This window comes from Pelophylax lessonae (genome assembly GCF_965119305.1).
Source record: "Pelophylax lessonae genome assembly, chromosome: 1".
Lineage (NCBI taxonomy): Eukaryota > Metazoa > Chordata > Amphibia > Anura > Ranidae > Pelophylax > Pelophylax lessonae.
The window spans coordinates 15,659,936-15,676,506 of record NC_138768.1 but is presented as its reverse complement, the minus strand read 5'-3'; the positions used below and the strand labels follow the sequence as shown (position 1 = coordinate 15,676,506).

General features: G+C 45.3%; 1 protein-coding gene across 1 annotated transcript in view; it reads left to right on the top strand.

Annotated features, from left to right (window-relative positions):
- LOC309560583 (vomeronasal type-2 receptor 26-like) overlaps positions 1-15,162 on the top strand; it is a gene marked incomplete at both ends in the record, with an annotated part of 132,933 nt that extends 117,771 nt beyond the window's left edge. The window contains one exon of the mRNA XM_082264207.1: positions 14,216-15,162. Within this exon, the coding sequence (XP_082120333.1) occupies positions 14,216-15,162 (947 nt within the window). The remainder of the gene's footprint in view (positions 1-14,215) is intronic.
- Between the last annotated feature and the right edge of the window lie 1,409 nt (positions 15,163-16,571).

Here is a 16,571-nt window from a genome sequence, read left to right as displayed (position 1 = left end):
ACTGATAGGCTGCACTGATGGGCACTGATGAGGTGGCACTTATGGGCACTGATGAGGTGGCACTTATGGGTACTGATGAGGAGGTACTAATATGCCGCACTGATGAGCACTGATAGGCGGCACTGATAGGCGGCACTGATGAGCACTGACAGGCGGCACTGATGAGCACTGATAGGTGGCACTGCTGGGCACTGAGAGGTGGCACTGCTGGGCACTGAGAGGCAGCACTGACGGGCGGCACTGATGGGCACTGAGAGGCGGCACTGCTGGACACTGATGGGTGGCACTGATGGACACTGACGGGTGGCACTGATGGGCGGCACTGATGAGCACTGATGGGCAGCACCATCAGTGCCCATAGTGCTGCCAGTCAGTGCTCATTAGTGCCTAGATGAGCAGGCACTGATGGGCACTGACTGGCAGCACTATGGGCACTGATTGTGGGCACTGATGGGGGGCACTGATGGGGGGCACTGATGGCGGGCACTGTGGGCACTGATGGTGGGCACTTAGTGTATTGTATTTACCTTGTGTAATCAGGGCACTGGTGATCAGTGCCCTGATTACATGTCTCTGTGTCCCCGAACGGCTGATCGGCTCTGCTCCTTCCTCACACGCAGTCTCTGTGTGAGGAAGGAGAGCTGGCGATGAGAGATGATCTCATATGTTTACATATGAGATCATCTCTCATTGCATGGGCCGATCACGTGGTAAATGGCCGCTGTGATTGGCCATTTACCACGATCTGTGATTGGCTGTGTCCAAGGGATACGGCCAACACAGATTTTCCCCGATGCGCCCTCGCGGGAGCGTGCGGGGAGCCTGTCTCTGGGAGGGCGTTTAAAGACGGCCTCCCAGAAATTCGAGTCCGCACTGCAGCCGTACTTCGGCTATAGCGCGGACCGGAAGAAGTTAAAGACCAATTGGACGAGGCATTTTCTTGGCTAATAGGAAAGGGATTGTCGAAAAATTCTAGGGGGGGGGGGGAAGTGGACAATGCCCTCGGAGACATGTACAAATGCAAAAAAATTGTTCAAAAAATTCCATATGGCAGGGATCAGGGATTTTATTATTGCTTAAAGTAAAACAATAAAAAAGCAAAACTCCATTAACCATTCCTCCCGACTGTGGGAACTTGAGAATGAAGGACATTTCAGCAAAATAGTGACCAGCCCATGGAAGGCAGGAAGGATGGATCACTACGGCACATGGAAGGCAGGAAGGATGGATCACTACGGCACATGGAAGGCAGGAAGGATGGATCACTACGGCACATGGAAGGCAGGAAGGATGGATCACTACGGCACATGGAAGGCAGGAAGGATGGATCACTACGGCACATGGAAGACAGAAAGGATGGATCACTACTGCACATGGAAGACAGGAAGGATGGATCACTACCGCGCATGGAAGACAGGAAGGATAGATCGCTACTGCACATGGAATACAGGAAGGATGGATCACTATTGCACATGGAATACAGGAAGGATGGATCACTACTGCACATGGAATACAGGAAGGATGGATCACTACTGCACATGGAAGACAGGAAGGATGGATCACTATGGCGCATGGAAGGCAGGAAGGATGGATCATTACAGCTCATGGAAGGCAGGAGGGATGGCTCACTATGGCGCATGGAAGGCAGGAAGGTTGAATCACTATGGCTCATGGAAGGCAGGAAGAAAGGATCACTACAGCACATGGAAGGTAGGAAGGATGGATCACTACTGCACATGGAAGGAAGGAAGGAAGGATGGATCACTACTGCACATGGAAGGCAGGAAGGATGGATCACTACAGCGCATGGAAGGAAGAGAGAGAGGGGAGAGTTCACTCACCAGGCTGCTGTAAAGTTCCCGCCCACACAACCCCTTCACAGAACAGCATTGGCTGCAAACCAGGGGTTGAGGGCAGGTATAGGGGAAACGGGGAGGAGGTGGAGGAGAACCAGCCTACCTCCTCCTCCCTCTTGGTACTGGATGTAGAGCTGGCGTGGCCTCAAGAACCCGAACTTGTTCCGGGACTTGGCTCCGCTGCGGGACTGCGGAATTTCAAGAAAAGCCTGGAATTGTGGGACACCAGTATTTTCTTGAAATTCCGGGACAGTCCTGGTGAATCTGGAAAGGTTGGGAGGTATGCATTAACCACTTCAATCCCGGACGCTTTCACCCCCTTCCTGCCCAGGCCGATTTTCAGCTTCCAGCACTGTCACATTTTGAATGACAATTGCGCAGTCATGAAACACTGTATCTGTATGAAAAAAACAAACATTTTGAAAAAAATGTCCGTTATAAAAATTTTGCAAGTAAAGAATCTTTCTTCATAAATTTAAGCCAATGTATTTTGCTACATTTCTTTGGTGAAAATAACCCAAATCAGTGTATATTATTTAGTCTGTAGGAAAGTTATAGAGTCTGCAAACTATGGGATATATAGATCTGAAAATCAATCAATCCGGATCTACTGACGGACTATCTCATTTCTTGGGGAGTCAAAACGCCAGGACAGTACAAATATCCCCCAAATGACCCCTTTTTAGAAAATAGAAAGTCCAATGTATTTAGTAAGAGGCACGGTGAGTTTTTTGAAGTTGTAATTTTCTGTCACAATTTTTAGGAAAAATGAAGAAATTAAAAAAAAAATATATATATTTTTTCACAATCATTTTTTTTTTTTTTTTTTATACATACTGTCACCAGTACAGTACGGCATTAACATATAAGGGGTGTGTTGGTGATCAGGGACACCGATTGGTGACGTATGTAAAATATATATATAATATCTCGCAAAAGTGAGTACACCCCTCACATTTCTGTATATATTTTAAATACACTTGAGTATTAGATCAATCTACACTTGGAAAGAACATCGCCCAATCAACTCATCTCATCACATGTACAGTATCTCACAAAAGTGAGTACACCCCTCACATTTTTGTAAATATTTTATTCTATCTTTTCATGTGACAACACTGAAGAAATGACACTTTGCTACAATGTAAAGCAGTGAGTGTACAGCTTGTATAACAGTGTAAATTTCTTGTCCCCTCAAAATAACTCAACACACAGTCATGTCTAAACCTCTGGGAACAAAAGTGAGTACATCCCTAAGTGGAAATGTCCAAATTGGGCCCAAAGTGTCAATATTTTGTGTGGCCACCATTATTTTCCAGCACTGCCTTAACCCTCTTGGGCATGGAGTTCACCAGAGCTTCACAGGTTGTCACTGGAGTCCTCTTCCACTCCTCGTTGATGACATAACGGAGCTGATGGATGTTAGAGACCTTGCGCTCCTCCACCTTCCCCTTGAGGATGCCCCACAGATGCTCAATAGGGTTTAGGTCTGGAGACATGCTTGGCCAGTCCATCACCTTTAACGCCAGCTTCTTTAGCAAGGCGTTGGTCATCTTGGAGGTGTTTGGGGTCGTTATCATGTTGGAATACTGCCCTGCAGCCCAGTCTCTGAAGGGAGGGGATCATGCTCTGCTTCAGTACATGTTGGCATTCATGGTTCCCTCAATGAACTGTAGCTCCCCAGTGCCGGCAGCACTCATGCAGCCCCAGACCATGAAACTCCCACCATCATGTTTGACTGAAGGCAAGACACACTTGTCTTTGTACTCCTCACCTGGCTGCCACCACACACGCTGGACACCATCTGAACCAAATAAGTTTATCTTGGCCTTATCAGACCATGGGACGTGGTTCCAGTAGTCCATATCCTCAGTTTGCTTGTCTTCAGCAAACTGTTTGTGGTCTTTCTTGTGCATCATCTTTAGAAGAGACTTCCTTCTGGAATGACAGCCATGCAGACCAATTTGATGCAGTGTGCGGCGTATGGTCTGAGCACTGACAGGCTGACCCCCCCACCCCTCTGAAGCAATGCTGGCAGCACTCATACATCTATTTCCCAAAGACAACCTCTGGATATGACGCTGAGCACGTGCACTCAACTTCTTTGGTCGACCATGGTGAGGCCTGTTCTGAGTGGAACCTGTCCTGTTAAACAGTTTTATGGTCTTGGCCACCGTGCTGCAGCTCAGTTTCAGGGTCTTGGCAATCTTCTTATAGCCTAGACCATGTTAATGTAGAGCAACAACTCTTTTTTTCATATCCTCAGAGAGTTCTTTGCCATGAGGTGCCATGTTGAACTTCCAGTGACCAGTATGAGAGAGTGAGAGCGATAACACCAAATTTAACACACCTGCCCCCCATTCACACCTGAGACCTTATAACGCTAACAAGTCACATGACACCAGGGAGGGAAAATGGCTAACTGGGCCCAATTTGGACATTATCACTTAGGGGTGTACTCACTTTTGTTGCCAGTGGTTTAGACATTAATGGCTGTGTGTTGAGTTATTTTGAGGGGACAGCAAATTTACACTGTTATACAAGCTGTACACTCACTACTTTACATTGTAGCAAAGTGTAATTTCTTCAGTGTTGTCACATGAAAAGATAGAATAAAATATTTACAAAAATGTGAGGGGTGTACTCACTTCTGCATACCTCCCAACTTTTGAACTTTGCAATGAGGGACACTGAAAGAGAAACAAAACCCACAGCGTGCCCCCTTTCAATGAAGAGCGACCACAGTGTGCCCCCTTTCAATGAAGAGCGACCACAGTGTGCCCCCTTTCAATGAAGAGCGACCACAGTGTGCCCCCTTTCAATGAAGAGCGACCACAGCGTGCCCCCTTTCAATGAAGAGCGACCACAGCGTGCCCCCTTTCAATGAAGAGCGACCACAGCGTGCCCCCTTTCAATGAAGAGCGACCACAGTGTGCCCCCTTTCAATGCAGACTGACCACAGCGTGCCCCCTTTCAATGCAGAGCGACCACATCGTGCCCCCTTTCAATGAAGAGTGACCACAGTGTGCCCCCTTTCAATGAAGAGCGACCACAGTGTGCCCCCTTTCAATGCAGACTGACCACAGCATGCCCCCCTTTCAATGCAGAGTGACCACATCGTGCCCCCTTTCAATGAAGAGCGACCACATTGTGCCCCCTTTCAATGAAGAGCGACCACAGTGTGACACACACACCCCTCTCTCCTCTGCCCTCATCACTTTTCTGAAACTAACTCTTGTATCCACTGCAGTCACAGCTTCCTTTACCCTTTCAGTGCACTAAGTACACACTCATTTTTGGCTCCTGAATTCCTCCAGCAGGTAGGAGATAAGGATTAGGCTGCAGCTCACCCCCCCCTCCTCCCCGTTGAACATGCTGCAGTCAACCAGTCCAGCACTTGTCCCGACTAGTGCAGAGCAGGGAAGATAATGAAAGAGCAGTGACAGAGATTTTACTTTCACTTTCTGCTAGTGAAGTGCAAAGCTAACTGAGCTGAAAACAACACCGAGGAGGGAAATAGAGAACTGATTCTGACCTTTTGCAGCTTTGTCCCAGCGCTCATTTCTTGTACACTGTGTGCCTGAAAAAGGGGGCGGGTCTGGGTAGCAGTCCCGCCCATACCCGACATCACATCTTAGTTTTGACAGCTGAAGTCTGTTATCTGGCTGCACAGGGCACTCCTCGCTGGCTTGTCTGCCAATCCCACCTTATGCTGAATGTTTACAGTGCTGCCTGCAGGTCCTATGAGGTAAAAGTTATAATCACCAGGAATCAGGATTAATGCAATGCGGGACAACAGCCTGTACAGCGGGACAGTGGGACACAGGTCTGAATGCGGGACAGTCCCGCCCAATCCGGGACGGTTGGGAGGTATGACTTCTGTGAGATACGTATATATTATTTTTTTTATATTTTATTTAATTCTTTTTTATTTTTTTTCTAATTACTTTTTTTTTTTTACACACTGGGACCAGAGCAATAAATGGCACTTTTCCACTGCAAGTACCGGCTAGTACCGGCTCGGCTCTACTCTGCCCTGCTTGGCCCGGTTTGCTTTTCCACTGCGGTACCGCATGGTATAGTGTCGGAACGGTTCGGTACGGTACGGTATAGGTTTGCTTTTCCACGAAAGTAGTACTAAAGTTAAGTGGGTGGGATAACAACGGGGTGGGTGGGATTCTCTGACCAATCAGTGGCTAGTAGTGACTGCATGCAAAGGATTGTGGGATATGGTACCAGTTTGGTACCTGTTGGAACCACAATCGAGTAGGTACTGTTTTTTCAGAGCCGTACCGTACCGTACCGTTCGGTTCCATGCAGTGGAAAAGCAAACCTATACCGTACCGTACCGAACCGTTCCGACCCTATACCATGCGGTACCAGCAGTGGAAAAGCACAAAAGCGTGCCGAACTGGTACGGTTCCATGCAGTGGAAAAGCGCCAATAGTGTTACATACATACATACATAGATACATACATACATACATAGTAACACTGTACTACTTTTTGCACATTATGATTGTGTATACCAAGGAATTGTACTGTATAAGTAACCATTTTTACTGAATAAAACTGATTCATTCAGTGTGTTTTGTTATGATTAGCTGTGATTGGGCACAGCTAATCACATGCTACAGATGGGCTGTGATTGGCCCTGTCTGTACCATGTGATCATTGTGGCCAATCACAGCTAGCAATACAGTATATAGTGTATAGCATGAAAGGAAAGCATCCATTGTTTACAATTGTCATGTGTTCTGCTGTGATTGGTCACAGCGATCACATGGTGCCCACAGGAAGGCGAGGTTCGGGAGGATGTCATATGACATCCACCTGGATCTACGAAAGTCCCACTCGGCGTTCATCCTGCTATAGGCCAGGTGGGATCTGGTCTACATTAGATAGTAGTAGGGAACACCCACACAAAAAAAGAAGCACAAGGTTCCCCCATAATTCATACCAGGCCTTCTGATATGCATCAAAGGTGGAAACTCATGCAAAAAAACAAAACATGCCCCCCCCCCCCCAAAAAAAAAACTCATTGCCAGATACTTCTTTAGGTATACAGCCTGGATAACCAGCGTAAGAGGGAGAGCCATACCAATGCCACATGCCTTCAACATAGAGGAATTCCTTGCCAGAGGAGGACAAAGCACCTCCTCACAGCCCTGGTCCAGTGATTGTGGAGGTCTGTGGGCTTATTAGAATCTGAAATCAGCCTTTACCAAAAAAGTGCCCCAGACTTCAGCCCCCCAAATGAATGTGAAAAGGCAGAAAGTGTGCATGGTTTAAATTGCTCTAAATATTGGGGGTAGCGTAAAGGGGGTGTGGTTAAATAGAGTCTCAGTTGATTATAGCTACTAAAACTACTGAGATAAATCTTTTTAAAGATATCTCAGTAATCACAAGCCATTTTTACAGATCAATATCCTGCCAAATTGGCAGCATACTGATCTATAATATTAATAATATTTAATTTTATTTTGTATAGCGCCTTTAAAGGTTACTTCACAAAGCACTTTACAAAGAAAACACAATAAATACACATGATAAAACAAAAGGAAAGGGGACAATACAGTAAAAGCTTGTCTAACGAAAAAAGTTTTTAGATTTGATTTGCATGAGTTTTACCACTTTACCACCTGAGGATTTTGCTGTCTTACGTCTGGGCCACTTTTTGCGATTCGACGCTGTGCGACTTTAACTGACAATTGCGCGGTCATGCGACGCCGTACCCAAACAAAATTTACGTCCTTTTTTTCCCACAAACAGAGCTTTCTTTTGGTGTTATTTGATCACCTGTGCGATTTTTTTATCATGCGCTATAAACAAAAAAAGAGCGACAATTTTGCAAAAATAACAATATTTTTCACATTTTTTTATATGAAATTCCCCCAAAAAAATATGTAAAAATCAAAATTTTTTAACATTTTAGGCCAATTTGTTTTCTGCTACCTATGTTTGGTAAAAAAAATCGCAAAAAGCGTATTTTGATTGGTTTGCGCAAAAGTTATCGCGTTTACTAACAAAGGGAATGATTTTTGTAATTTTTGTTGTTTTTTTTTTTTAACGCGTAATGGCGGCGATCTGCGATTTTTTTTGCGGTACTGCGACATTGTGGCGGACAGATCGGACCCTTGACTGACATTTTTGACACTTTTGGGGTTACCAGTGACATTACTACAGTAATCAGTGCTATACAAATGCACTGTTACTGTAAAATTACACTGCCAGTGAAGGGGTTAACTTTTTTTGAGAGGGAGGGGTTATGTGTGTCCCTAGGGGCGTGATTCTAACTGTGATTGGCTGTGGCTTGAGGTGTAGGGACAGTGATCAATGGTCCTACATAGTAGAACCGTATGATCACCATTAATACACAGGGGAGAATGGCAGGAGGCTTGTTTACATTAGCCGCCTGCCTTTCTCCCTCTGCACCGACGACCGCCGAGTGACCGGCGGACATCGGGTCCGCCGGCACATGTGCGGGGGGGTCCGTGACCACGCGGGAGCGGGAGCGCGCCTCCGGGGGCGCGCGCTCGCTCCCTAGACCCTCACAGGCTAGCAACGTAGTACTATGTCGCTTTGCCTGGGAGGGGCTGACCGCCGACGTAAATAGTCGTGCGGCAGTCGGCAAGTGGTTAAATTGCGCTAAATATTGGGGGTAGCGTAAAGGGGGTGTGGTTAAATAGAGTCTCAGTTGATTATAGCTAATACAACTACTGAGATAAATCTTTTTAAAGATATCTCAGTAATCACAAGCCATTTTTTACAGATCAATATCCTGCCAAATTGGCAGCATACTGATCTATAATATTAATAATATTTAATTTTATTTTGTATAGCGCCTTTAAAGGTTACTTCTCAAAGCACTTTACAAAGAAAACACAATAAATACACATGATAAAACAAAAGGAAAGGGGACAATACAGTAAAAGCTTGTCTAACGAAAAACGTTTTTAGATTTGATTTGCATGAGTTTGAAGAAGATGACTCACTGATGTTCTTTGGAAATGATCTTCAGCATTTGAGGGCATAGCAGGAGAAGGCTCTGTCTCCCAGTGAATGTAGGTGGGTGGGGGGGCGCACACACATGGGGGGGCGCACACACACAGAAGACCAGAATTTGAGGAGCGGAGGTTAGGAGGGGGGAGTGAGTTGATAAAAGCTCAGAGAGCTAATAGGATGCCAAGCCATGAAGGGCCTTATAGGTGAGCAAGAGGATCTTAAAGTCTATGCAAAACCTGACGGGAAACCAATGCAAAGACCCCAGGACAGGGGTAATATGATCACTTGTACAAGACCTAGTTAGGATTCTTGGTGCACAATGTTGTACAGTACATATTATAGTTGATTAGTAGCGGATTTAGGTACACCGGCGAGTAAGCATTGCAGTAGTCGAGTCGGGAAAACACAAATGTAAAATGGCTGTAAAATGATGTGTAAAAATGGCTTGTCTTAAAGCCGAATTCCACCCATTTTTTAAACATCATAAAAATCGATTATATTCCTGTTAGCTCAAATCTCGTCAGGAGGCAATCACGATGATATTACAGCCCTTCAGTTGCTAACCCCCCTTAATAGATAATGAATTCACCCTCCGTCCGGCCGGGAGTTATGACAACACATAGCACTCAAACTTAGTGCAGTCACAACTAATTTTATTGCAAGTGTAGCTCTTATTTAAAGCACATTTGTTGAGCAGGAAAGACTGCTCCAAACCGGTTTCCAATTCATCAGTCAAATTACATATCAGACAGAACAATACATGAAAGGGCCTTTGCTTTTGCCATGCATTTGTGTCAATGTGAGGTGTTCCCGTATAATAATTTGTGTCCTGTGACAGAGTCGTCCCGGCTGCATTCAGTTGTCATGTGTTAATGTAAGCAATTGTCAATTGTTTATGCAACATGTCTTGTAATCTAAATGCTAAGTATCCAACTGACAAGTGTTCGAATGAATGAATCAACAGGTGGTTTAACATGTCGTCTAAATGCAAAATACAGCTGTCTGATGTCCCGGGCCGTATAAATGAGTGTCAGTCTGGATCATTAAATCTGTAATTGCAGGGGGCCACATTCTATCGTAGAATGAGCCCCAACAAATGTAATATGAAATATAATTTTTGTAAGGCACGTTGATACACTCTTTCAATTCCCCAAATGATAACAGCAGTTGCTAAATGTAATGTTTCACATATCTTTTAACAGTATATAATGTTTTATAAATTATATTCCCTATACACTAACCTTTATTTCACTTCAGTAGCGGGCTCCCATCTTAATTGTGGGCACGTGAAGCCCACATGTCACTACTTCCTTCAAGCGGTGCTGCTGGTTACCCAGCATGCACCTCTAAATACCTCGCATGGGCAATGGACCAACGGCATGTCGCACAATAGAATGTTTGCCATCTCAACGGTGGCGTCGTAGGAAGGTCCCGCCCTGTTGTTATGGCAACGACAACCGCAACTTGCTGTGCTAGGTTCTGGGCTCGGTTGAGGTAACAGTGAGGTAGTGAGGTGGTGGTAACATGAACGTGTTGAGTTCAAATGTTAAGTTTGAGCCTTGAAATAAAGGGACATCTACGCCAATCAGGTTTGCATTCGTCTCTATATGTTTACTTCAGAGTATCACACCATATGGCGGGTCCACATCTTCCAACAGATATGTGACCCAGATTACATTGGTTACAGAGCTTTTATAGTACATAAACGGGCACAAGCCCAAGTTATAGATTACACAAAGTTTCACAATATTACACAAGATTTCACAATACAGTCTAATTACACATACGGTCATCTTGACCCTATAATGACGTCGAGCGAAAGGTTAGTCTGACAATTAAAAATGATTGATTGGGGGCTTTTTACATTTTACGGTAATAATGGGCTTGTTTTCATAAACATCTCTTTCCGGGAATCTTATCATATCTTTGGCAGAACATTTCATACCATGTGGAAATCAACTGGGACACAGCTATATGTGGCAATATATTTCACAGAAGAATACAAACTAGAATTCTCAAACATTAATAAGAATATATTCTTTAGTATATTAAAAGGGAACTCTTTGACTATATAACGATATATAACAATATGCTCTTCATATATTTTCATATCTTGACAAACGTATAATACATTTGGATATAACGCAATGTTTCCTTCCCACGGGCTCCAGGGAATGAGAACTCACATCTCCCAGGAGCCCGTGCAAACACAGGAAGTGACATATCTCGCCGTTGCACCGAAGGGGGCAGGAAATTGATTAACCCTTGCAACAATGTAAGTGAAGCAAGAAAAAAAAATAGTAGCTGATACTGTAATACTTTGGGGAATAGAAGCGATTTTTATAATGTTTGAAAAATGGATGGAACTCCACTTTAAATGCTGGACTGTGAGCATTATATATCTTCAAAAAGATGTTTCCAACTAGTTTGTTTTAGTAGCTATAGTTCCTGTTGTGGTTTGCATGAAAGATTAAAATCAACTCAGATACTTGCCAAATGTCAATATTTCTAGAAGGTCTCCCAGAAGAACCAAGTCAATGCCAAGGGGGTCTCCAACCAAACACACCACTTAGTAGGGCCAGGTACTCCTGAGTCCACCGGTCCTGCCATTCCTGCCTTATGCCTCGTACACACGCAACGATTATCGGCCGACCGATCGGCCGACTTTTGTCCAGAGTTGTGTTTTGTTGGTTGGAATGTGCCTAGACTGCACACGAATTTTCTCGGCCAACAAAAATCAACTTCAGAAGTGATGTCATGTGCTGGTTTACTTTCCGTGTGTTTTTTCTTCTCTGAGCATGCCCAACCTTGCTCATCAGATTTTTGTCTGCCGAAATCTGTACTGACTGACGGAAAATCGGCCGCTGTGCTGACGGCCAACAAAAATTTTATAGCCTGCACACCAGATTTTATTCGGGCGAAAAGTCGGAGTCGGTTGTCGAAAGCATCATACTAACAAGCCGAAAATCGGCCGATTGGACGTTGGCCGAAAATTCTCGGCCAATAATCGATGCGTGTGTAGGAGGCCTTAGTCACCATCATCCAGCCTGGAACTTCCAGTCATTACCAGCTCAGCAGCTCCTGGCTCTCTCACACTCTGCACAGCCCCACCCTCCGCCCTTACTTAGTGTTGAGTTATTCACATTAAGATCATGAAAGAAGAAAATGGTCGCACAACACCATGGAATACAATGAACAAAAGTTCTTTATTTACATGAGTGGTACAAGGTACAGCAGGGTAGGACAGTAGATGCGTTTCATATGACTGCTACGTGCTTGTTCACTACTATGTTAATGAACAAGCACGTAGCAGTCGTGTGAAATGTGTCTATGTCATGGACATGCAAAAGTGTCCGGCAGCTTACCTTCTCCTCCATGTCTCCATTATAGGCCTGACTCTCTTTCTGGCTGCCTTTTATCGTCTCTCCTCCCTGTATGGCTCCATCCCAGGCCATTCCAGGAAGTCTATATTAACTAGTGCACTGCAGGTCTGCTTTGCTGTTCAATTTTGTTAGCTTGTGTTCCTGTCTGCCGTGTGCTACGTCTACCTTGCTGTGTACCGATCTTTGGCTCATCTCTGACTACTCCTGTTTGCCTGTGACCCTGACCTTTGGCCTGTCTCTTGGTTACTCTCGTCTGCCTGTTTGCCCCGACCTCGGCTGACCCATCACTATCCCTTGTGTCCTGAGTGGCTGCTTCCCCTCTCTTCCTACGGAGCATGACCTGGGGGACTCCAGGGGCCGTGACCTGGGTTCTGCTGCAGCGAATGCCATCCTCACCATCAGAGGCTCTGGTGAACACCTTAGACTACGTGCCTTGGGGAATCTTGGGCTCACGTTTCCTGTCCATCTGCAGCAGTCAGCTATTGGGTTGACTACTTTGTGGTGCACCCCTATCCCCAACAGGGTGCAGTTGTCACCTGGCCACAGGTGACCTGACAGTCTACTGTCCTACCCTGCTGTACCTTGTACCACTCATGTGAATAAAGAACTTTTCTTCATTGGATTCGTGCTGGTGTGCGACAATTTTCTTCTTTAATGCTTCCCCTGGTGGCGAGCCGAGGTTCAGCACCCACCTTGAATTGTGGACTTTGACTAGCCTGAGCAGTGTGATCTCTCTTCATTTGTCACATTAGGATCATCACAGAGGACAAGGCGGCACTCTTTATGTCTGAAGGAATAGAGATTTAATCTCCAAATACGAAAAGGTTTCTTCACAGTAAGAGTTGTGAAAATGTGGAATAGACTCCCTCAAAAGCTGGTTCTGGTCAGTTCAGTAGATTGCTTTAAGAAACACCCGGATTCTTTTTTATAAATGTACATAATATAACTGCATAATAACATTTATAGGTAAAGTTTATCCAGGGAATTTCCAATAGCCTCTTGGGGGATAAGGAAGGAATTTTTTACTGCGCTGGAGCAAATTGGATCATGCTTTGCTGGGGTTTTTGCCTTTCTTTTGATCAACAGGGGGGGGACTCCCCTGGTCCCCCTCCCCCCCCACTGTGCTCCCTTCCCTCTCCTGCCAGCTGCTTCAGGGGATGTGTCACAATCAAGAACCAGGAAAGGGTCGTTAAGTATGTAATTTACCAGCTCCTTCCTTTTCTGAATGGACAGAGTCATAGTCAGTGACATTGTAAAAAAATAAAATAAAATAATAAAAATTAATACAATTAAAATACCAAAAACTAAAAACTACTGACACCATTGAGTGAACTTCCAGGATCGCAAAGGTCACACTTGCGACCGGGCCCTGGCATTCCACCACCGTGGGGAGGCCCCAAGTTGGCAGGAAGGGGGCCCCACTGCAGAACTTGTGAAAAGTGTCCGGCTTCGGGACCGTAATAAAGGGCCCCGCAACAAGAGTAAAGGGCACCAGGATCAGTGGGAAGAGCCCCAGGCTTGAAGGGGAGGGCCCTGGCCAGGGGTCCTGGGGGCCCTTCATGGTTTCTTGCACCGGGGCCCTGAAGGTTCTAGTTACACCTCTGATTTTTTCCTTTACATTTTCTTTCTCCATGTGGGCAGAGTTTGGCAGGGCACAGTGGGCCCCCCTGCCAATAGGAATGACACGCCACAGGTATATAGTAATCTAAAGTTTTAGTAGAATAATATATATGAATAACCTGCTTTCAGGTTCCCCAAGCTCGGTGCAATGAGCCATGTTCTTTGGGATACAGGAAAGTTCCATCTGAAGGAATCCACGCCTGCTGCTATCGCTGTGTGCCGTGTTCTGATGGGGAATTCTCCAATATAACAGGTGATTATTATTAAACAGTTTGGTTATATTTTTAATTTGTTATTTTTACTAGTCTAATGATTAGTAAAAATTTGTAACATGCTGTTTTTCTCCTACAGACAGTGAAGTCTGCCACAAATGTCCCGATGACCATTGGTCAGATAAGCGAAAAGTCAAATGTATTCCTAAAACATATGACTATCTTTCCTACGAGACGGACATACTCCCTCAAGCTTTTCATGTTATCTCTATATTATGTTGTGCTATAACTCTCTCTATACTGACATTGTTCATTTTATTCCGGGACACCCCAGTTGTGAAAGCCAATAACCGGACTGTGAGCTTCATCCTCCTGACCTCCATCTTGCTGAGCTTCCCCTGTGTCTTCTTGTTCCTCGGACGTCCCGTGGATATAACCTGCATGCTGAGACAAATGTCATTTGGGATCTTCTTCTCCATCGCTGTCTCTTCTATTCTGGCCAAGACCATCACTGTCTGTATTGCCTTCAAAGCCGCCAAACCCGGCAGCTACTGGAAGAAGTGGGTGGGAGGAAACTTTTCTAATTCTGTTGTCATAATCTGTTCCTCTGTCCAAGTTCTGATCTGTGTTATTTGGCTGTCAGTGTCTCCTCCTTACCAAGAGTATGACATGGACTCCTATCCTGGGAAGATCATCATTCAGTGTAATGAAGGGTCCGTTTTTGGGTTCTACTCTATGTTGGGTTATATGGGGTTTCTGGCAGCTGTGAGTTTTGTTCTGGCTTTCATGGTGAGGACATTACCGGACAGTTTTAATGAGGCCAAGTACATCACCTTCAGCATGCTGGTGTTCTGCAGTGTCTGGATTGCCATGATCCCAGCCTATCTGAGCACCAGAGGGAAATACATGGTGGCTGTGGAGATATTCGCCATATTGGCCTCCAGCGGTGGATTGTTAGGCTGCATATTTTTTCCCAAATGTTACATAATTATCGTGAAACCTGAGAGAAATTCCAAAAAACATATAATGGAAAAGTCAAATCATGATATACTGTTTCAACAATCATATACTATAAAGTTGTGTTAACTGCAATGACATAGTTTGGGTATGAAGTTAAACTGGACTACGAAGTTTACCAGACCTGATTGAAGACAATAAAGCAACAACAATGCTGTGTTTTACAGTACCTGCTTGCACTACCATCAATCCCCGAAAAAAAATCCAATGTTCCTTTAACCTCCCTTGCAGTATGATTATGTCAGGATTTCTTGGCTAAAAGTGGTACATTATTTTGCATGGAAATCTGTTGTTCTATATTTTAAAACTCACCTTCCCCTGCGATCCCCCACCATCCTCCCCCACCGTCCTCCCCCACCATCCTCCCCCACTGTCCTCCCCCACCATCCTCCCCCACTGTCCTCCAGCCACCCTCCCGCTGTCCTCCCGCTCTGTGCTCGGCCGATGCCGACACCTGTCTTCCGGTTCCCTTCCCTGCGAACGTTGCGACGCAGGGGGGTGGAACCGGCGGCACATTCAAAAATGTAAATACACAAAGCTGTGATCCTAACGGATTACACTGTATCATGCCATCTCACCACAGGATTTCATCTGGTGACTTTTCCAGTGCCCTGCCTGTGCTTTTCCAGTTCTTTGTGCCTGGAAAATAGAGAACGACCATGGCGTCCAAAAAGCATTCTTTTTGGCAAAAGCTCTTTTAGACGAACTGGAAAACAGCGACAGCGAAAAGGATTTACCTAAAGAACTGAGCGATAGCTCGTTGGAAATTCTGAAGAATCATTTGATAAACTTCCCAAATTCCACAAGCGATGTTCCAGAAAGAGGCATCAGAATAGTCGCTGTTGTCACTTTCCGTACCTGATGACCAATTTTCCCACGAATCGCTATCACTCAGTTCTTCAAGTAACTCAGTTTCGCTGTCGCTGTTTTCCAGGTCGTCTAAAAGCGCTTTTTTGCGCAAAAAGAACGCTTTTTAGACGCCATGGTTGATCTCTATTTTCAAGGCACAAAGCTCTGGAAAAGCACAGGCAGGGCACTGGAAAAGTCACCAGGTGAAATCCTGTGGTGAAATGGGATGATACAGTGTAATCCGTTAGGATTACAGCTTTCTATCATCTCATTTGGTGTATTTACATTTTTGAATTTGCCGCCGGTTCCACCCCCCTGCGTCGCAATGCTCGCAGGGAAGGAACCCGGAAGGCAAGTGCTGGCATCGGCCGAGCATAGAGCGGGGAGAGAGTGTAAGGACGCCAGGGGGACGGTGGGGAATCGCAGGGAAGGTGAGTAACATTCTGGGGTTATCCCGAGTGTGGCTTTTGGTACTGAAAGTTAACTCCTAGCCACACTCAGGAATACTGCCAGGGGGGTTAAATCCCTTCCAGTCTTATGCACAGGCTCTAAATAGGGTCTTCTATCCAAGTTAATATTAACCACTTTCAGACCGGAGGATTTGGTTGCTCAATGACCAGGCCCTATTT